Source organism: Crassostrea angulata, chromosome 7, assembly GCF_025612915.1.
Source record: "Crassostrea angulata isolate pt1a10 chromosome 7, ASM2561291v2, whole genome shotgun sequence".
Classification (NCBI taxonomy): Eukaryota; Metazoa; Mollusca; class Bivalvia; order Ostreida; family Ostreidae; genus Magallana; species Magallana angulata.
Window position 1 is genome coordinate 35448785 of NC_069117.1, and position 23823 is coordinate 35472607.

General features: G+C 35.8%; 1 protein-coding gene across 3 annotated transcripts in view; it reads left to right on the forward strand.

The window, feature by feature from the left end:
• Positions 1 to 23823, forward strand: part of LOC128155234 (uncharacterized) — a 228681-nt gene that overhangs the window by 149498 nt on the left and 55360 nt on the right. For 2 of the 3 annotated variants that reach the window (XM_052816843.1, XM_052816844.1), the window contains 3 exons: positions 305 to 518; positions 7761 to 7907; positions 11277 to 11397. In XM_052816843.1, coding sequence (XP_052672803.1) covers positions 305 to 518; positions 7761 to 7907; positions 11277 to 11397 — 482 coding nt within the window. The remainder of the gene's footprint in view (positions 1 to 304; positions 519 to 7760; positions 7908 to 11276; positions 11398 to 23823) is intronic. The other variant, XR_008239583.1, reaches the window with a different exon arrangement.

Here is a 23823-nt window from a genome sequence, read left to right on the forward strand (position 1 = left end):
TTCTTAAAGCCATGAAAGTCATCTTTGCAACTGGTAATATACCATATTTAAGGGTCATTACATCTGTTTTCAGAATATGTTTTTAAAATCTACATAGAGCGATATGAAATTGTGTTAAATTGATGTGACTGTTGAATATGAGCTTTATTGTGTACTTATGTCATTATTTACCATTAATGTTGACATTGATGCAAAAATTATGTCAGTTGACAATATTTATAAGGTATTTTTGATATAACATCATCATAGGTTTTTGACTTTAGAACACGCGTTGAAAAAAACCTATTTTTTATGTATTCGGTAGATATCTTGGCAACAGCACAAATTTTGCAGAATCAGGGGATCCATTAACAAGATTTTTAGATAAACTTTTTGAAGAAGCAATTCAAGATTCAACTGAAGAAGTTGTTCGGGACACAGTAAGAGAGTTAGCAAGTGACCATATGAGCGTAAATTCAACAGCAGCTGTGGTGGATGACCTTTTGCTTGATCATTTACAGGATATTGAAGGAGAAATGGTAAGTTAACTCCTATTTTTACTTCAAACACTCAAGTGACCTTTAATGCAACCACTGATTTTCAGTTGTCTTCAATATTACCTTTTTAGAAATGTGAATACGCAAATATTTCTTTCTTCTGTTGAGATATCTTAGATGTATCATTGAGATGTTTCTTTCTTCTGATTCTGTCCCCGCTCAATCACAATGGTAAGTGATTGAGCAATCAAACTTTGCTTTATGATAGACTGAACACGTAAATGTGCAGAATACGAAAATCATACAACGTAAGATTACACCTAAACACAATCCCCCCACTCTCTCTCTCTCTCTCTCATATCACAATTTAAGATATACACATGTATTGCCAGTTTACGGTGCTAATTGCATGTTTATGAATTGAGAAGATGAATTCCTTCGCATTTACAAGTACTTTAAATGAAAATATTTGATGTTAAGATTTTTCTAAAAAGATTAACAACTCTTAGAAATAATAACTAAAACTAGTCACGATCTCGTTGCGAGTAACGAGGAGGTCTTCTGTCCGATTTTTAGACGTCATCGACTTTAATTTTCGACAACAAAACAAGATCTGGAAATAAGAGTTAAGTACTAATACTTTTTTGTAATGCTTCTTATAAATTCGCTTACGTTCCTTTTTTAATACTTGCATTTCTTCCAATTGAGATAGAAAAAATTAAACATTTTTACCTCTGGCCGATGAAAACCCTGATTAGGTAACGCATGACAAAATCATTATATTGTTGGGATATATAAACGTATTATCAGGGTTGTCTCTAAGACCCGGGAGGCGGGGAATTCCCCCGCCTATAATGCCTTATTTTACCCGGCTATCATTGCATTTCAACACAATGTAGCTATTAGCAAGACCCCCAGACCCCCCCTTCTATTTTTTTAATTTCTTCCTTCTACTTCAATTTTTAGAGACAACTCTGGTTATTATACCTAATTTTTCCTTAATAACCTATTACAAAAGATCTCTCAGTAAGTGACTATATAGGTAAAAGGCTTTAGGCCAATCGTGATCCCTAATTTGAGGGGTCAGTCCTTTTTTATTGATATGAAATGAAAGGTCTATTAATTTTTAACATATTTTGTTCAAGTCTTTGGAAATTCCTTACTGTTCATGAAATATATGGGGAAGATGTTTTAGGGGCTGATCCATTATCTGTTATAGGGGCCGTTCCACGAAATTTTGAAGGGTGGATATTGTTTAGTACATGATTTTGAGCATATTTTCTTCTTTGCTGCATTTCAAAAGATTTTTCCTTTCTGATATATGGGTGATTAATTTTTCGGACATTTGACCTCTAAAAACACCTAATTAGGTTACTAATGATAAAATCATTACATTGCATGGATACATAACTGTAAGATAACATATCTGCTTTTATGACATTTCATAAACTATCTCAAAGTACAGGACTATAGATAAAAGTCTTAAGAGCCCTCTGGTCCCCTATAAAATTTTATGTACTTGACAATGCTGTACATAATGAATGGCTGGCAGGGTATGCATTAAGGAGGCTAGATGTAAACAAATTAACCACCAGATCTACCTAAAAAAAATTAGTAAAGAAAATATCCATATTATTTTTATTTTTATATTAATTTTATAATTTGTTTATAATTCATATTTTCATATAGAGCTTTTCTTCTAAAGGAGATTAATGTTAAGTCTTACAATGACCATGGCCATTGGTTGAACCCTCAAACAATTTTATTTTAAAATGAGCATTACTCCTAAATAATCATCAAATCAAAACTTCCTGCAAGTACAAACATTACACATCTACATGTATATTTTTGTATTAACTACAACAAAGTTGTAAATTCTCATTTGAAAGGGTACAAGCGTTAACTTAGCTTCATAAAGCAAAAATCTATTTTTAGATACAATAACAGTGGAACAAGTTACAGATTTTAAAAAAAAAATTCATTGAATGTCACAATTTTCGACTTAGAAAAAATTTACAACTGACTTCTGAAGTGTCCATGTTATTCCAGCTTGTAAAATTTCTAAGTTCAATTATTATGGTAAATTTCTATGTTCAATTATTATGTTAAAAAATCTAAGTCCAACTTTCCAGTAATTTACCACCCTTTTCCATGATATTTATGTTATCCATGGACATTGTACATGGAAGTCCAGTCTGTTCTTGTCCATGTATCCTGGACTATGTCCATGTTTTCCAGGCATTTCCATGGAATTTCTATGGAAAAGCCTGGAATCCATGGAAAAAATAGACATGTCCATGGAAGTTCTACAGCCGGGTTTATTCGAGAGGTCAGCTCCTTTTTCTTGATATTAGATGAAAGGTCTTTTAATTTTAAAGACATTTTTTCAACAAGTGTTTCGATATTCATTACCGTTCCTGAGATATATGGGAAAGTTTTATTAGCCGATCCCTTATCTCTTTATAGGTGCCTTTTAACGACATTTTGAAGGTTGAAATAATCATCATTTTGAGCATCTTTTCTTCTAAATTGCATTTCAAAAGATTTTCATTTCTGATATTATATGGGTGACTAAAATGTTAAAAGACTTTTGAGCCCTCGGGTCCTTTTAAGGTCACCTGAGCTGAAAGCTCAAGTGATCTATTCTGATCACACTGTGTCCGTCGTCCGTCTGTAACTTTTTACATTTTGAACTTCTTCTCTAAAACCGCTTGGCTAATTTCAACCAAATTTGGCACAAAGCATCCTTATGGGAAGGCAATTATAAATTGCAGAAATGAAAGACCTATCTTTATTCAAAGCGGAGAAAACCTCGAAACTGTAGAAAAAGGGGGTGCATTTTTTAAAATCTTCTTCTCAAGAACCACTGAGTCAAATTCAACGTAATTTAGCATAATTCATCCTTATGGGAAGGAATAAAAAAAAATTGCAAAAATTAAGGGTTAATTCTGTTTCAAATTGAGTATTTTACGAAAATAATTAGACAGAGATAATGGGGGTCAATCAGTTTAACTTCGGGCTCGATATTTCATATCGAAAACCAGTTTAGAGGACCAGTCTATGTTAGAAAGCCATCTTGAACATGCACATGTTGAACGGACTCCGAGATGAATTTGCTTGTTGTGGAACAGTTTACGTGCGAATGGAATATTTGAAACATCCACAATATGTTTGTGCCGTTTATGTGAAGTAAATTGAGGTTTAATATTTCAATGCGTCGACATTTCCATTTGTGACGGTGGTTTTAGCTTGTATTGATTTTCGTTTAGCAAGTTTAGTTTCTTTTTATTTTAACTTGAGAGGAACCATCGTCTTTATTTTAGAATTAAACATTTTTACGTGTAGACCAGTAAATCAGACAGCTGATTGTGTACATGTACCTGCGCAAAACCTGATGCTTTAACAACACAATATAAAATCCTATTTATTATGTTGGTACATGTAATTCGGTACGATCTCTACGTTATGGTTGATTAATGCAAAATAAGTTTTTGTTTTTTGTTTTAGTGCATTTTTCTGTTGTTTTAGTTGTTTACAAATTTCTATTTACTAACCTGAGAGTCAAGCTTCGAGTTATAAGCAAGATACAGAGCTTTGCGCACAATGCTACTGTGTTTTTGTACACAAAGCTAAGGTCATTCTCAGCTGAGAAAATTTCCCTAATCTACTTAACAGTATTTTAAACCATCTGTCTTCTACTCCATCTTCAACTGTCTGAATCCAGTCAAAACGTTTACTCACCGAATGTACATACACTTTTTTAAAACTCGCATATATTCTTTCATAATTAATAACAAAAAATAAAATTAAATTAATGAAAGAATAAAATTAACTGCAATAACGTATCCCTCTTCCGATTTTTAAGGCGTCGAGCTAATGCTCGAGAGCCTTCTAGCGATCGTCTGGATTGGCAATCGTCCAAATTCATGCACTGCACCGCCTTTTAAATGCGCATAAGAAATAAGTTCCTTAAAGTATTAAACGTATTCCATTTATGAAACTAAATTGTGTACAAAAAAAACAACTTTGCCTACCTGGTTATTGACAACTCATTGCATAAGTATAAATTTGCTTAATCAAGAAATGGCGGATGAATACAATCAGGTGTAAAAATTCACTAAATATTATTTTAGTTTATCGCTTACATTTTAATTGGAGAGCGTGCCCGATAGAAATAAAATTTGCGATGTAAATTTATTTGTTATCGGGCACGGTCTCCAAAATAAATGTAAGTGATAAACGTATGTAGTGATTTTGTTGCTAAAAATAAACACGATAATGTAGTTGGTCTGGTCGAGCATTTTAGATAGCACGTGTTGTGGATTTGTTTGTAAACAACTGTACCATAGGGAATCTTGTTTCAAATGGGAATTGAAATAAATAAAAGTATGTTTTGTTATTATAATAGGAACATACTGTTAATGTATTCAAATCATGAACTTGTGAAAATTGTTTTAAAAAAAATAATTTATTTTTGAACTTTGAAATTTCTTCGAATTTTGTAACCATAATGAGTTATTGAATTGTAAAAGCACCAATACCTATTTTATAAGAAAATAAACTTATTTCTGTTTTTAAAGCAGCACAAAACATAATTCATATACATCTCTATTCTATGTCTAAAATTATTTGAAATACGAAGTCACTATTAAATTAACAGAAATTCAAGTTATTGATATCATTCTATATAAAAGAAAATGTCTGTTCGACGCCTTTGTGGCCGTTCCGGCCTTTGATTTTTTGGGGGGGAGAGGGCTTCAACTTCGGATCTCCGTAATAATGCAAGTGCAGGAGTGATTCACCACCACATCAATTTTGGTTCAAATTCTAAATAAATGACAATAACATTTGCATTTCTTACCTGAACTCACACATTGCAGTTGTGTATGGCATAAATTAATTAAAAAATATTAAGTATAGTCCAAATATTGGTTATTTTTCATGTATGTCAACAATGGAAGTGAATTTGTCCGCCATGTTTACTGATCTTGATCGGTTTTAATTTGGGACAGCAAATGAGAATTAAGGAGCGGATCTTGAATTGAATATAGGACTTCCCCTATTATAAACATAATTAACGCGGTAAATATGAATTTACCATTATATTCCATTTCCCTAAATGATATTTTAGTGACAGAACGAGGTAAGATCTCGCTTATTTACACTGACAGTCATGTTATCAAGCCCATAAAAACTCCAGGCCTTAATCCCATAAAATCACGCGAGAACTATACGGTTAGTTTGTTCGACCTGAATTAAAAAATCATTTTATCTAAAGGAAGTCAGATATAAAAACGATCTTTTCAGATCGAAGTCAGCCGCATTAAAAAATTAATTTGGCACCATTACGGAGATCCTCTGGAATTGTAGCCCTCTCCAGTAAACATCAGATATAAAAAGTCGGAGAGGGCTACGTTATTGCAGCTAGAATAAAATGATTATGCTTTTTAATGAATCAGACCAGTCCGGTGAGACCACCATTGAGAAGAGGTTAAAACAAGAGTGTGACCCTTATATTTTTACGGCCTGAAAGTAAATAAAACTTCAACTTGTTTAATATGGTTATTTTATCATGCCCGCACCTACTGCAAACATGTAACATTGTACCACTTACGCTGCCCTAGAACAATTTTAAAATATATTTCAACTTTTACTTACTACCCTCGATCTGCTTAATTCATGCTCTCTGTCTTTTTCCCTCTCTCTCTCTCATAACTCATAAAAAATCTTATGTTTTATTAGCCAAATGAATTATTACAGATGCTTAAGATGTGTGTGTTGGAATAATCATGTTGTGGATATCGCCTATATTTTGTTGAAATGGGTAGTGAAATGCATTACATTCTCAGCAGCAAAATGTCAGAAATAGACACAGGTGAATGTAACTACATTTCAACTTGAACGACTGTAAAACGTTGTATTATATTCATTGATGGCAGTTTTTTTTCTTTTATTTTACGCAATATGATTTAAAGTAATGGTATGATGCATCGTTAACCAGTATAATTGAAAATGAAAATAATTTAACAAAGAATCAACGAACATTCAAATATGTGAAAACGTATAAACACTAGAAGCATGTGTCCTAGACTACAGCGAATCGGTTGTCCACTAGCTCGGCATCTCCTCAGCCCGGGTTATGAAAATGTACACTAAACATAGTGGGTTTAAAATGTTTGCCGTTTGATAACTGAATGTTATTTTCCAACAATAAAACTATTTCATGAAATAGACAAGATCACAAAGAACGCCTTTTTTCAATGACAGTCATATAATTATCTTTTTTTTAATTAAGAGACCAAAACAGCATCACTTTGTAGCAATGGTATATTAATCTTTTTTCATTTACTCTTTAATATCGTTAAAATCAGAATTCTTTGTGTTTGCAGCTGCATAAACAAGCATTCTGAGAGTATTGCATAAGCAATACACGTCCCCTACCGGTTTGTGGAAATTGTGAAAACAATTTTGGACCTCTGGCCCCTTAAAATCCCTTACCGGTATTAGGTAACATAGGAGTAAACCAATTGTCATGTCTAGGTACATAACATGTTGAACATAATTGCTTCTATCAGGTATAACAAAATATTTCACAGTTTAAAGGTATCATTTAAATACTTTAAAAACCTTTTCGGACCCTTATTTGAAGTGCTAGCCTCTTTTTCTAGATGTCAAATGAAAGCTCTTGTCATTATAAACACATTTTGTTCAGCAAGTATGTAGAAATTGTGTACCATTCTCGAGATATCTGGAAGAGATCGTTTTAGGGGCTGGTCCTATAACTCCTTTTAGGGACCGGTTAACAAAAGAATTTTGGTTGCAAATTGTTAACCACATTAATTTGAGCATCTTGTGTTTAATATTTCTTTTCAAAAATTTTCTCTATTTTGAGAAATTGAAGATCAAAATTTCGGACTTCTGTCCCCTTAAAATCCCTAAATACGTAACTAAGGTGTAAAAAATTCCCATGTATAGGTGCATGCACAAATCATGATCCTCGATGGTAGGTTGGAGCCACAATTGGGGGTCAAATTTTTACATAGGAATAAAAAAAAAATAAAAGTTCTTCTCAAAACCAAATTGGCCAGAAAAGTATTAACTTTTATGGAAACATCTTCATGTAGTGTTGATTCCAGTTGTTTAAATCATAATCTCAGGGGATACGGTGGGGCCACCATTATAAAACAAAATATATTGAAACAACCCGGTAAGGAGCGTGAATTGCTTATGCAATACTCTTTGAGTGCTTGTTAATTTTGAATTAAAAGAAATATTTTCTTTCAGGTTGATGATGTTATTCTTGAAGTTATCTTAGAAGAATTCATTAACACTTATGTTATTGAGCCTGAGATGGAAGAAGAAATATCTGAGATAGCAAAGGAAGTCCTAGAGCACTACGATACAAAGATAGAAAAAAAAGAGTTAAGAGAGGTCAGTTTGTTATAGCAATCATTTTTAGCCGGGCTCTGCTGAAGGCAGAGTCCTGGCTATAGGCAGGCAAATCACCAATGTTACTATAAATAGCACAAATAAACAAAAAACCAAACAGCGTCAAGGTAAAGCTACCACTATACCAAATAGTTACACAAAGAGCCACGTTTTGTCAAAAGTGTTGGCATTTTGTTTCTCTTTTTTGAAATTTCGAATGAATTGTCTATCTTTTTTAGTTTTCTTATTAATAACGTGTTTTTAAAACATTACTATGCATTTTGGACACATACAATGCGCATGAATTTCCATGAACTACTTTGCTGCGCGATGAAGAAACGGGGATTGAATATATAATGCTTGTTGCAAAATTCAAGGCAGCAACTGTTGAACTTTTTAACTTCTACTAGGCAGACATTTTTTGTTTATAGCCGCTCAAAAATTTGGTCGCTCACTGATGCTATGCCGACATTAAAAGCATGAGAGAGAGAGAGAGAGAGAGAGAGAGAGAGAGAGAGAGAGAGATTTTCAGTCTTTACTACACAATATGCATAAAGACACACCAAAAAAGCCCGGCTTTCAGTACTTCATTACTTTGATTATATTACTCCAACCAAATACGTAAGTAGATTCTTTAAGTATATGATAGCTTCCAAAAATGTAATTTTCAAACAAACAATATTAATAATCTAGACCTCATTGTGGACATCATGTAGGCTGTCTCTAACTTTTTCAAAGAAAATCATCTCATGCGACAGTCAAGAATCTACATAGCTCACTTTTATCCATAGCTGCTTGAACATATAAAGTGTCATAAAGCTGAATATTCACACATTATCTGTTACATCACATTTTAATCTTGTGCTCTTTGATGGTCATAATTATGGATAATATATCATAATTCTGAAGAAAGTTAGGGTATATTGTTGTTACCGTGGTCCATCCATTTGCGATGTTTTACTTTCTCTAACTGTATTGACTTACATCTTTTAAACCAGCAAACTTAAACTCTTGGAGTTTGATTTTGGGTGTTATGTTGTTTTGTAAAAAAGGTTTCAAAAATTCTTTGGTAGTCCTGGGTATTAAATAATAGGTACAAAATGATATTTTTTCTCGAAAAACCTGATTCCTTGAACTCCTGTTACATTTTCAACAGTAGACAAATCTTCTCTTGGAATATGTGTGGGGATGTTCTATAGATGCGCAATAAGGTTTCTGAAATTTCAATGTTGTCGTGGGGGTAATTCGAAGGATGAAAACAGATTCACTTTTTCCTGAGGATAATTGCATTATCGTTGTTCTTTAGGAAATATTGCAGAGGAATATCATCTTCTCCCTGGGGATCAATTGCTAATATTCAAGTTCAACATTTTGATAATAAATAGTTATAATGCAATGTTTATCCTCCACCCTCATTAAACCTTTTATCTGTTCTTAAGAGTTAGAACATTTTCTTACAATTTTTAGCAGTAGCAAAATTATTTCTGAATTTGTATTTTTCTCTAGATGCACAAATATTTTGTAAATTGCTTTTTAATCTTTAATGTGAACAAAGTGTTATATGTAATTGGGGCAGTTATACACTGTTCGAATCAAAGCGAATTGTCATCATTCAGCAAGGAATTGCCTACATGGGTCAAACACTGCATATGAATAAGATGCGATACTTGATTTATTCCAGTTTGGGAAAGTCAGGGTGTCTCAAAGAGGGTACAACCTATACATCATTTGATGCTCAATGACACCAAGAGCTAAATGAATATAGTTTAGGGATGGGGATCTCGTTTTCAAAATATATCACCATTTCCTAGTTCAGAAGAGGGGGGGGGGGGGGTACTTTATACCATTTGATGATTCATAATAAATTAGAAATAAGAATATACATGTATGTAGTTTAGCGGTAGGGATATCAAAATTTTTCACGATATTTCATGTTTTTTCTGCTTAATGGGGATCAGAACAATCCCATAGGGTCATGGCCTACCTAGCATTTTGGTGTATCATAATACATTAGGAACAAAAAATGCATATGATGCAATGATTTTCAAGAAACTTGGTCATTGGGTTTGGGATGGCCCAAGGGGCAAGGGTCATTATCTAAATATGTCTTGACATGTTCAGCAGAATTGGACAGAATGATTACTATAGGCCATCTGCAGAGTGAGATTTTTTTGGCTCATCTAAACTGAAAGCTCAAGTTACAAGTGAGCTTATTTGATCCCATTTTGTCTATTGTCTGTCTGTGTGTCTGTCTGTCCATAAACTTTTCACATTTTCAACATCTTCTCAAGAATTCATTTCAACCAAACTTGACACAAAGCACTCATAGATAAGGGGAATTCAAAGTTGTAAAAAATTAAGGACTACGCCCTCTTCTAAGGGGAGATAATAAGGAATTAATGAACATTTTTGAGGATTTTTCAAAAATCATCTTCTCAAGAACCATTGGGCCAGGAAACCTGAAATTTATGTGGAAGCATCCTCATGTAGTGTAAATTCCACATTGTGAAAATCATGACCCACGGGGTAGGATAGGGCCACAACTTGGGAGGGGTCAAGTTTTTACATAGGAATATATATAGTGAATCTTTTCAAATATATTAAGTAAATCTCTAAAAACCTTCTTCTCACAAACTTATCAGCCAGGAAAGTAGGGGGTAGCCAAAAATTGTAAAGGAATATGTAGGAATAAATCTTAGAAAACCTTCTGAAAAACCATTTGTCTAGAAAAGCTCTAACTTTAGTGAAAGCAACCTCAGATGATATACATTCAAATTTTTTCAAATCAAAATCTTGAGAAGTAGGATGGGTCCACATTAGGGATTCAATTTTACAAAGGAAATCATTTAAATTAATTACAAAAGCTGAAATATTAGGATATATTTATACATGCAAGCATTTTGGCATAATGCTGATTTTTTAGAATTGTTTAGACGTTGGCCCCTGGAGGATTCTTTGGGGTCACAAGGGCTTCAGAGTTTGATATAGGTTTATATTTACATGTGGAAACAATTGTTTAGGATCTTTTTGAGAACTGCAATGCTCAACATGTGATATGACTATAAAATCATCTTGTTATAAAAGGGACTAATGATTATAAACATAAGAATATCCAGGGGAAACGGATTTTTATCTATACAGGATCTACGTGTGTTATACGACATTGTCCAGATAGTTTGCATTATGACTCCATTAAGTTTATTTTATCATACAAATTGTTCCTAAAATGAGCGTACACTGGCCCTTGGGCCTCTTGTTAAAAATCTTAATTTTCTACCCCTTCCCGTATAGCTACTTAAAATAGGTTTTCCATCAATGTTTGGTCCGGATGTTTGATTTATGATTGAAACTTTTTAGCAAAATTTATTTCAGATATCTAAAAAAGCTGGGAACAGGCTTATGGAATCAATTTGTCTTGAATATTTACTGTCACTTATATCCAGACAAGGAAAGGTTTGGAATGAAAGTGATCACGCTAATAAATTCCTTGATGGTGAGTGTATTAATTTATGCCTCATAACTTATATGGAATAAACACTTTCTTTAAAGTGTTTAGCTTACCTGGGATGAAAGCTCATGTGAGCTTTATTGATCACATTTTTAGCTCACCTGAGCTGAAAGCTCAAGTGAGCTTTTCTGATCACCTTTTGTCCGTCGTCCGTCTGTCCGTCTGTAAACTTTTTACATTTTGAACTTCTTCTCTAAAACCGCTTATCCAATTTTAACCAAATTTGGCACAAAGCATCCTTATGCGAGGGCGAATACAAATTGCAGAAATAAAAGTCCGATCTGTATTCAAAGCGGAGAAAACCTTGAAACTGTAGAAAAAGGGGGGGGGGTGCATTTTTAAAAATCTTCTTCTCAAGAACTACTGATTCCAATTGAACGTAGTTTAGCATAAATTATCCTTATGAGAAGGAAAATATACATTGCAAAAATTAAGGTCTAATTCTGTTTCAAATCTGAGTTATTACGAAAATAATAATAAAGGAAAGGCGTGTTCAACCAGTTTAATAGCTTCGGGTTCGGCATACAATAAAATGGGTAGACAAGACTTAGCCTGGGCAAAACAAAAGATTACCAGAGTCAAGCTACTCAGCAATAAGCTACTCAGCAATAACGAAATTTGTTTACATTTATCGACTATATAATCAGAATTTTCCGATCCTGATTGAAAAAAGTAATCATATACAGGGCGCCTAGAGCGCCCAAACTAGGACTTGTGACACCTAGGTGACACCGGATTCTTGGGGGCACGGGTGTCCCCCCGAAGTTCCTGTCCCAAAAAGGGGCAATAATAGCACCGATTTCTGGCGCCAGGGCGCTGAGTAGACCCTATCATACTGCTAAATAGGGAGTCTAAACTGAGCGCCTAGCGCCCAAACTAGGACTTGTGACACCCAGGGGACACCGGATTCTTGGGGGCAAGGGTGTCCCCCCGAGATCCACGGTCCCAAAAAGGGGCAATATTAACACCGATTTCTGGCGCCAGGGCGCTGAGTAGACCCTATCATACTGCTAAATAGGGAGTCTAAACTGAGCGCCTAGCGCCCAAACTAGGACTTGTGACACCAGGGAACACCGGATTCTTGGGGGCACGGGTGTCCCCCCGGGATCCACGGTCCCAAAAGAGGCAATATTAACACTGATTTCTGGCACCAGGGCGCTGAGTAGACCCTATCATAATGCTAAATAGGGAGTCTAAACTGAGCGCCTAGCGCCCAAACTAGGACTTGTGACACCCAGGGGACACCGGATTCTTGGGGGCACGGGTGTCCCCCCGATATCCACGGTCCTAAAAGGGGCAATATTAACACCGATTTCTAGCACCAGGGCGCTGAGTAGACCCTATCATACTGCTAAATAGGGAGTCTAAACTGAGCGCCTAGCGCCCAAACTAGGACTTGTGACACCCAGGGGACACCGGATTCTTGGGGGCACGGGTGTCCCCCCGGGATCCACGGTCCCAAAAGAGGCAATATTAACACCGATTTCTGGCGCCTATCATACTGCTAAATAGGGAGTCTAAACTGAGCGCCTAGCGCCCAAACTAGGACTTGTGACACCCAGGGGACACCGGATTCTTGGGGGCACGGGTGTCCCCCCGAGATCCACGGTCCCAAAAGGGGCAATATTAACACCGATTTCTAGCGCCAGGGCGCTGAGTAGACCCTATCATACTGCCAAATAGGGATTCTAAACTGAGCGCCTAGCGCCCAAACTACGACTTGTGACACCCAGGGGACACCGGATTCTTGGGGGCAGGGGTGTCCCCCCGAGATCCACGGTCCCAAAAGGGGCAATATTAACACCGATTTCTGGCGCCAGGGCGCTGAGTAGACCCTATCATACTGCTAAATAGGGAGTCTAAACTGAGCGCCTAGAGCCCAAACTAGGACTTGTGACACCCAGCGGACACCGGAGTCTTGGGGGCACGGGTGTCCCCCCGGGATCCACGGTCCCAAAAAGGGGGCAATATTAACACCGATTTCTGGCGCCAGGGCGCTGAGTAGACCCTATCATACTGCTAAATAGGGAGTCTAAACTGAGCGCCTAGCGCCCAAATTAGGACTTGTGACACCCAGGGGACACCGGATTCTTGGGGGCACGGGTGTCCCCCGAGATCCACGGTCCCAAAATGGGCAATATTAACACCGATTTCTAGCGCCAGGGCGCTGAGTAGACCCTATCAAACTGCTAAATAGGGAGTCTAAACTGAGCGCCTAGCGCCCAAACTAGGACTTGTGACACCAGGGAACACCGGATTCTTGGGGGCACGGGTGTCCCCCCGGGATCCACGGTTCCAAAAGAGGCAATATTAACACCGATTTCTGGCACCAGGGCGCTGAGTAGACCCTATCATAATGCTAAATAGGGAGTCTAAACTGAGCGCCTAGCGCCCAAACTAGGACTTGTGACACCCAGGGGACACCGGATTCTTGGGGGCACGGGTGTCCCCCCGAGATCCACGGTCCTAAAAGGGGCAATATTAACACTGATTTCTAGCGCCAGGGCGCTGAGTAGACCCTATCATACTGCTAAATAGGGAGTCTAAACTGAGCGCCTAGCGCCCAAACTAGGACTTGTGACACCCAGGGGACACCGGATTCTTGGGGGCACGGGTGTCCCCCCGGGATCCACGGTCCCAAAAGAGGCAATATTAACACCGATTTCTGGCGCCTATCATACTGCTAAATAGGGAGTCTAAACTGAGCGCCTAGCGCCCAAACTACGACTTGTGACACCCAGGGGACACCGGATTCTTGGGGGCACGGGTGTCCCCCCGAGATCCACGGTCCCAAAAGGGGCAATATTAACACCGATTTCTAGCGCCAGGGCGCTGAGTAGACCCTATCATACTGCCAAATAGGGATTCTAAACTGAGCGCCTAGCGCCCAAACTACGACTTGTGACACCCAGGGGACACCGGATTCTTGGGGGCAGGGGTGTCCCCCCGAGATCCACGGTCCCAAAAGGGGCAATATTAACACCGACTTCTAGCGCCAGGGCGCTGAGTAGACCCTATCATACTGCTAAATAGGGAGTCTAAACTGAGCGCCTAGCGCCCAAACTAGGACTTGTGACACCCAGCGGACACCGGAGTCTTGGGGGCACGGGTGTCGCCCCGGGATCCACGGTCCCAAAAGAGGCAATATTAACACCGATTTCTGGCGCCAGGGCGCTGAGTAGACCCTATCATACTGCCAAATAGGGAGTCTAAACTGAGCGCCGAGCGCCCAAACTACGACTTGTAACACCCAGGGGACACCGGATTCTTGGGGGCAAAGGTGTCCCCCCGGGATCCACGGTCCCAAAAAGGGGCAATATTAACACCGATTTCTGGCGCCAGGGCGCTGAGTAGACCCTATCATACTGCTAAATAGGGAGTCTAAACTGAGCGCCTAGCGCCCAAACTAGGACTTGTGACACCAAGGGGACACCGGATTCTTGGGGGCACGGGTGTCCCCCCGAGATCCACGGTCCCAAAAGGGGCAATATTAACACCGATATCTGGTGCCAGGGCGCTGAGTAGACCCTATCATACTGCTAAATAGGGAGTCTAAACTGAGCGCCTAGCGCCCAAACTAGGACTTGTGACACCCAGGGGACACCGGATTCTTTAGGGCAAGGGTGTCCCCCCGGGATCCACGGTCCCAAAAAGGGGCAATATTTACACCGATTTCTGGCGCCAGGGCGCTGAGTAGACCCTATCATACTGCTAAATAGGGAGTCTAAACTGAGCGCCTAGCGCCCAAACTAGGACTTGTGACACCCAGGGGACACCGGATTCTTGGGGGCAAGGGTGTCCCCCCGGGATCCACGGTCCCAAAAAGGGGCAATATTTACACCGATTTCTGGCGCCAGGGCGCTGAGTAGACCCTATCATAGTGCTAAATAGGGAGTCTAAACTGAGCGCCTAGCGCCCAAACTAGGACTTGTGACACCCAGGGGACACCGGATTCTTGGGGGCACGGGTGTCCCCCCGAGATCCACGGTCCCAAAAGAGGCAATATTAACACCGATTTCTGGCGCCTATCATACTGCTAAATAGGGAGTCTAAACTGAGCGCCTAGCGCCCAAACTAGGACTTGTGACACCCAGGGGACACCGGATTCCTGGGGGCACGGGTGTCCCCCCGAGATCCACGGTCCCAAAAGGGGCAATATTAACACCGATTTCTAGCGCCAGGGCGCTGAGTAGACCCTATCATACTGCTAAATAGGGAGTCTAAACTAGGCGTGAGGTTTTTTTTTATAAAAATATAGTCCTTCTGATTTGTTTCGAAAGGTTCATAAATATTTTATTTTATATTTAATAAAAGATGTTTTGATGTATATAATTAATGATATTTTGTGAATTATGTTAATTGATTGCATAATTTTTTTTTTCATTTTAATGGACTATTTTGTTGTCCTACCGATTCTATTTTTAGATCGGGGTTTTCCTGCTTCTGACGGTGATGCATTGAATTTTTTATTTTATGTTTCGTGATCATTTTGGAGACCTTTAATATATATTTTGTTATTTTTTAGATGTTTAATTTTTATGCACTTATTCATTTTCAAGACAAATATTAATGAATACAAAATAACAAATTAATCGAAAGTTTTTAATTTAATTAAATTAATTTCTCCCAAATAAATAAGTAAAATGGTTTAATTCTATTGTTAATACTGTAAATTAATTTAAATGATACGATTTATTTTAGCGTGTGAGTAGTGTATTTTTTTTAAGAATTTACTTGCACAGTGGATATTAAAATTTTTCAATGTTGAATATTGATACCAAAAGGCAAGAAATTTATACCCGGGATTTAATTTTAACAGCTGGAATTTCTTTCTTATCTCTGATGACCTGCGTCCATTGAAAATCTTGTTTTGAGAATTGACCCCAATCGCAAAGGTTTGAACTGTCTTTGAACTGGAACTTGTTTTACGTAATTTAAATAAATAAACATATAATTAAAACTCTCAGACACTTTTTCGTGGTTATGACAAAGGGATGTCTGACATTCTGAAGCACTTAATATAACAATTTCATTGACGAAATTTTTCAAACTCTGAAAAGTCTACAGGAAAGGACTGCACCTAATACCTACCTTTATGCATGTAATCATCTGTTTGCTTGAGAAAAACTTATTTAATAAATTAAATTGAAGAAAAATCGCATAATCGTCAAACTGTACTACAATTAAGTTGCTACATGTTGATATTCTTTAATGCATAAACCGGGTATTTTTTTCAATCTTGTTCATCATACATGTTTATAGTATATACATGTAACATGTAATCGTTTAATATAGTACTTTAAACTACCAAAAAAAAATAAATATAACGATTTATGGGATGAATATTGATAGTTACATGTACTACAGGCACGTAACATTGTTTTTGAAAGTGGGGGGGGGGGGGCAGACTCATCCAAAAAATCTTGACAAGCGAAAAAAAAAAAAAAAAGAAAACGACTTTCCCAAATCTTCAAAATCCTAATCCGTTGGGAGGGGGGGGGGGGGATAGTATATAACTTCAATTTCAATCCTTATTTCCTTATTTTCATACCAATTTTTTTACATCCTCCAAAAAAGTGGGGGGGGGGGCAGCTCCATGATAATTCAATTTTTATATGTAAATTTTAAAAAATTTGTTGCTGTGATAAAAAGTGTGGGGGGGGGGGAGGCCCCCCTGCCCCCCTGCTGCTACGTGCCTGTACTTTACATGTAGCATTGCAAAGGAATGAGTATGCATGGAAGTGTACATGCAGCATGTTTCAAAACTAATGTACATGTATACAAAATCCGTTTATTTTGCTGTAAATTTACTCAGATGAATATGACAATATTTTAAAAATACAGTTTATTGGGTGTAAGAACACAATTCACAATATCAAATACAACAGTTAATTTTGTATTTACACACATCAGAAAAATGTACAATAATTCTGAGAGTTTCCATTCACTGGGTAAGTGTTAATATAAAATAAAAATAAAAATAATGAAGTATTGTAAATTTTGTATTTACACATTTCGTCAATTATAAGAAAGAGGATATTCCTTGACATAATCGTACATTTAGTTCATGTAACCATATAAACCAATAGAAGAATTGTTCTTATTAAGAGGGTTTGATGGTCCTGGCCATTTTTAGACTGTTTTGATCTCCTTTGGAGGAAGAACTCTATATAAAATATGGGGAAATACTCAAATTTAAAAGGATGCATGCATGGATTTTTCTAAATAATAATTTATAGCTATTAGATAAATCATATTTTAAAATCTTAGGAAGATCTTAGGGTTATTTTGTTGACCATCTAAAGATAAATGTTTTAAAAAATTAAAAATCATTGAACATAGCGAAAAAGAAAGCACTCAACCGTAACTATACCTTAGTTTAAGCAAGCTTTGTTTGAATACAAGAATCATTAACTCTGTGTTACCTGAAACAGGTGCCACGTAAAAAAAATCATGCCCTGCAAAAATTTTGCGGTTGCCTTTCCAGAATGAGCATCTATAGGAAATGGTACAATTGTGGGATAAGTACTGCAAAGTAGATGCAATTAATTCTTTGCAAAGAACGTGTGCATTGGTGACATTTTATGCAAAAATGCAGTAGGTAGGTTTATAGATCAGAGAAAAATGTAGATGGGTCAGTTAGACAATTGACAACAATTGCTAGTTCTATAAATGAATAACTGACAATATTTTATCATTCGATCCTGTTCAAGCTGTAGGGCTTTATTTCAGTATCGACACAATGACATTTATCGAAATTAAATGTATCATCTCCAAAGAAATTATTTGTAAAACGGGATTAGAAACGTCTTTACCGCCACGTTTACATTTACTTCAGAAAATATCATGTACGTTTTGAAAACAATTGCAAATTTTGCCTTATCCTTCCACATTAAGGACCACATCGCGTACAATTGTTGTGGAATAGATAAGTTCAAATACAAAATTTAAAAAAATCTTGTAAAAACATTGCTACTGATTAAAGCAAATGAATGTGTTCTTCTTGCTGATACGGATCTGTTTCATAAATTTTGATTTATCATGTTCAAAACTGAATGAGGAAAAAAAATACTCGTATACCCGATTTTTATCGTCATTGGGGACACGGCATAAGTTAGAATTACATCATCGTAATTATAATTCTATACGGAAATGAAGTAAAGTAAAACATTCATAATTTTTTTAAGATATTGTGTTAATGTTTCAATAGATGCATAAAACGATTTTTAAAATCTCGTCACGCGAGACTTTCGATAGTTGCTATTATGTCCCTTGTTGTAAATAAACGTATAATAAAAAGTACAGGTATCGTATTATAGAAAGTAAACTGAAAATAAAATTTAAAGATAATAAAGTTAAAAAAAAAGGCGCCCATACTCATACTGCTTGGACAAAGACTGTGAAACTTTTTTTCCAGTCACTTTGCATTATGAGAACTAGAACTCAAGAGTTTAATGTGTATGGCTTGAAATTAAGATATGCTATTTCCAAAGACAGAAACCAATACCGGCCTTATAGGTCAATTCAATTGTAATAGACAATTGATCCTTTAGAACACAGCTAGGGTTATGCATAATAGGTATATCTTGTCAAACTTGTCAAAAGTGATTTATCAAATACATCTAATTACATAAATTAAGTTCTATGTGTTCCATGATGCGTTGTTCAAGTTTCAGCATTGTCTATAAAAACCCCCAATAAATCGACAAAACGAAAATCATTATGTACTGACGATTACAGGTATATGTATACTTGGGGTGTTATAAATTTATTTGATTTTAATCCTTACTGGGTTTCCATTAAATTTTTTATAAAAACTGAACCAAAAAGTGAAGGCAAAACCCTCCTATGGGGAAAAACTACTCTATAGTAACCCCCCCCCCCCGCCCCCCTAAGGAGAAACGGCTACTACGGTATATAGCAGGTTTTCCATGATATAGCAGGTTTTCCAGGGGGGGGAGCTACTATGGGGAGAAACTGCTCTACAACACCGGTTTCAAGAATCAAAATTCCACGCTGCAGGTCAGTTTTCAACGGACTAGGGTCTTTATTCAACACCTTTGGTCTCAATATTTAACGCTGAAAAATAATCATCGGGTCAATTCTGAACTCGTGTCAAAATTTTTCATTTCTTCAGCATTTTATGCCCCCTTTTAACAAATTTTGGATCGTCCCTGACATATAATGTGTTCTTAGCAGGCTTGGGGCGAATTACATTGTTAAGTAATGCAGTACATTACCATTACTTCATGAATTTGGGCATTAAATTACCATTACCATTACTTAATTTTCTTGAAGTAATGCATTACATTACCATTACATGAGTAAAGTAATGCATTACCATTACCATTACTTTGTTTTAAATATGTAAAACTAATAAAGAGTTTTTGCAAATGTTTCAAATATAAAACACTCTTTAACATATCTACAGGTTCATGCTCAGTATCAGGTTCACATTCAATGACTATACAAGAGTCATTCTTTATTTGCTCAATATATAATCATCTTGTGGCATTATGAACAACATATTACATAAGTAAAATGATATCTTTAGACATTTGGCATGATACAGTGTAGGATACAAAATAGAGACACAGAATTACATGCCTAACAAAAAACAATTTATGGAATAATGTTGCGGTTATCAAAAGCTAAATAGAGATTTTTCCCCAGATTACACAAATCTTTATAATTTTGGACACTTAATTGTATTATAATTCATAAACAGATGGTTTTTCCCAGTTATATTTCTTAAGATACTGTATTTGAATGTATTTCTTTCTAATGAGGACACTTTAAGACAAAAGATTGCTGTTGCACTTTATGATGGAAGTTTCAAAGGGTTCATCTTTTAACTGCATCCTGTTAGTAGTCTTCCCAGCTATACTAAATAAATGTTTTACCGGAGCAGCCAAAGCTTGGACTGAAAAGTACTGTTTGACAATCTTTATCTTAAGATATATTAAGTGCAATAATAGAAAAAATACATGAATCTTGTATTTTCTATCAGTCCAAACTAATGTACAGTGTACATAATATACGAGAGAGAAAGAGAGAGAGAGAGAGAGAGAGAGAGAGAGAGAGAGAGAGAGAGAGAGAGAATAAGTAAGTAAAATTATTTTCAAATGGGTTATAATATTGGAAGTGACAGTGATTTTCATCATGGATGGACAGTGCATTCATTTTGCTTCTAAAGGTGCATGTCCGTCTCCTATTCTATTTGGACATAGCGAAGGGAAGGGGGTTGGGATATTTAGCACTTCTTATAACAATAGATTGTTTTGATACTTAGATTATCCTGGGGGCATAGTGTGTTGTTGACACATTTCTTACTGAAGTGCAAACTAATTGGAGTAAATTGTTTAAATGATTAAAAACTCTTAATAACAACACTCTTAAAAATGTTATGAAATTGTGCTGTTATATTTAGTGATATTAACAATTCAAAAATAAAATTTTAAAAATCTATTTTTAATAATACAATTAAAACATTTTTATCTCAAGAATTATTTCTTTCTTCTTAAAAAATCAATTTAGTCAAATTCAATTTCAACTATTCATTTACATGTATTCATCACATTTTTCAAAGTGAACATCATAGATAAGCATAGTAATGCAAAGTAATGCCATGTAATGCCAGCATTACACTAGATTTTGGAAAGTAATGAATTACATTACCATTACTTGTAATGCTAATTTTGTAGCATTACGCATTACTAGCATTACTTTGAAAACAAGTAATGCATTGCAAAGCATTACCATTACATTTAGCATTACCCCAAGCCTGGTTCTTAGTACAAAGTTCAAAAACGCTGGATAATTTTAAAACAAGAAACAAAGAAGATGGGGGGAACAAGATAGCCATTTGGTTTTGTCGTAAAAAAAAATTCAATTTTTTTTCCCCAACCAAATATACTAGATGATGTTATATTAGGAGTTTACAAAAGCACAATCTCTAACTATATTCAGTTTTGAACATTTTAACAAACGATAAAAAAAAAATTCTAAAGTTTTGTTGGTACATGTATCGAACCCACAACTAAAAACCTTAGCTCTATAATGTTACCTAATGTCTGGTGCTCTAACCACTGAGCCATTTCAATTACAACAAACTTCATTGTTAAATGCTAAAAAGAAATTTGAACTATGAATTTAAGGACTTGTGGTATATGTCTTTAAACGTTTTTAAAGTAAAGTGGGTTATCTCTCCACGTTTTGGTTGATTTAAATCGGTTTGATTTCCTTTAAAACCTTATATCGACTATGACAAAAATATGGAGCCTAGATCCACTCTATAAAAGAGAAGGCATTGAAGTTCTAAAAATGACACTATTTGGAGGTTTTGACACGCATACGCCTGTTTAAATCAACCTATTCTAAATATTTAACACATTTAAAGGTTATAAATCGATGTTATGGTAAATATATATTGTTTTCAATAATTTAGAAAAAATTTATGAGATTTGATCATATTTTAATTTAAAGTTATATGTGGCGTATTTGGAGTAAAATTTTTGACATGAGTTTTAGTAAAAATATACATCATGCTTCTTATAATTAGACGTTTCACAAACTCTAGGCCCGTAAACATGTTCTTTCTTTAGTTATTTGTCTCTAAACTTTGCTACACGTCTGATGAATATTAATGTGATCGGCCATTTGTAACGCCACTGCGCATGAGTGCAGGAAAACCTCGTTTTGAATACACAATGGAAGAACAGTTTGTTTACAAAGTAGAATCACGTTTTTCATGTCTTAAATTAGATAATTCTTATATCAGATGGTACCAGAAGCATTATTATTCCGTTATTCTTTAATGTAGAACGATATAAATTGCTCATTATGTGTAATAAAGATGAAACACTATTTAAGCATCAACGAAACGGTAAAATGAGTGAATACCCCCTCTCCTGAGGGATGCATGTACTGAGAGTGTTTATTGATTCTTTATTCAAAAATTTCTCTAAACGAAAATCCACTTGTGGACTGGTTCATAACTTATAAAGTAAAGACTTGGAACAGATGGAGCACGTACGAACCTGACTAGCAAAACCCCTACAATTTCATGATAAAAACTTATGTTAATTCGGATTTAATTCCTATTCCATCAATCTACATGGTCTCCGATGACAATCTTCCCTTTGTTCATATCCTTGTTAGTCTGTCCCTTTTTTTTTCTTGGCCAAATCTGTCAAACTTAACGGTATTAAGGGTATACCTATACTTCTCGTCGTCGCCATTGTTGTTATGATAGACTGAGCGTGGTTTCACGTGGCCGATTTAAGGCGGGGTTTATTCAAATGCTGTATTTATTGTGGACGCGAAAATAATTATAAATTTCTTTTATTAATTTCTATATCTTTTTAATCTGATTGATATAAACTGCGTAATTTATTGTGAAGATGTATCTTTATATAACATATTGAAATAAATCAATCAATCAAATATTTCTGAGCATGAAAAAATACGCCACATATACCTTTAAAAGTATCTAATATATCCCCATATAGGCAGTTTACACGCCTTATTCACCCATCTTCTTTGACACAAGCGTAAAAAAAATTGCCACAAACCAGTTATTTCTCTAATGAAAATATATTTGAAATGAAAAAGGTCAAGTTTTTGCATTATAAGACAATATCCACTAACAGACTTTATCGACAAAGATGTGTACATCGATATCAGCATATACACATCCGTATATCATCATACGTGCATAAAAGATTATACGCCTTTACATGTTATAGTTTGAAAAAAAGTCAACAAGATAAATTTCAGAATTTTAAAACACTACAGAACACATCGAACACCTTTGTCACAAAAATAACTACATACTAAATACGTTTTGTAAAGCAAAATAATTTCCTTTTTAGTTTAATCCCTTTTTTGGTAATGATTTAATTGGAAAGTTAAAAAATACCGCCACTTTTACTAAAATATGTTTAACTTTTTCTTATTAATTTAAATATTAGAATTTACTATGTAATAAATTGTATAATAAAAAGAGTTGCCCCTCCCCCTACCTCCACACAACATTTTCTTGGGAGAATATAAAAACTAACGGAATTCACCTTTAAAAAAGTTAAGGTACAATCTGTCTGTTTGCTTGTTTGTTTGTTTTTGCTGGTCAAGAAATCAGACGTTACATAGAGAGTTATACAGGGAGTTTAATTTGGTCCCTAATTTACAAACACGAAAGACTGTACGCCTGAGAAGAAAGAAATAGTAGATAATTAAAATTTGGTTAATGACGTGCATCTGTTTCAAAACTACGGTATGAGCAGAAACTTCCAAAACTTTTTAATAGGGTTTGAACGATAGGTGCCCTGTTTAGACTCTGTATGGTAAAGGGTCAACTCAGCGTCCATGCGCCAGAAAACGGTGCTTATATTACCAATTAATTTTTGCCAG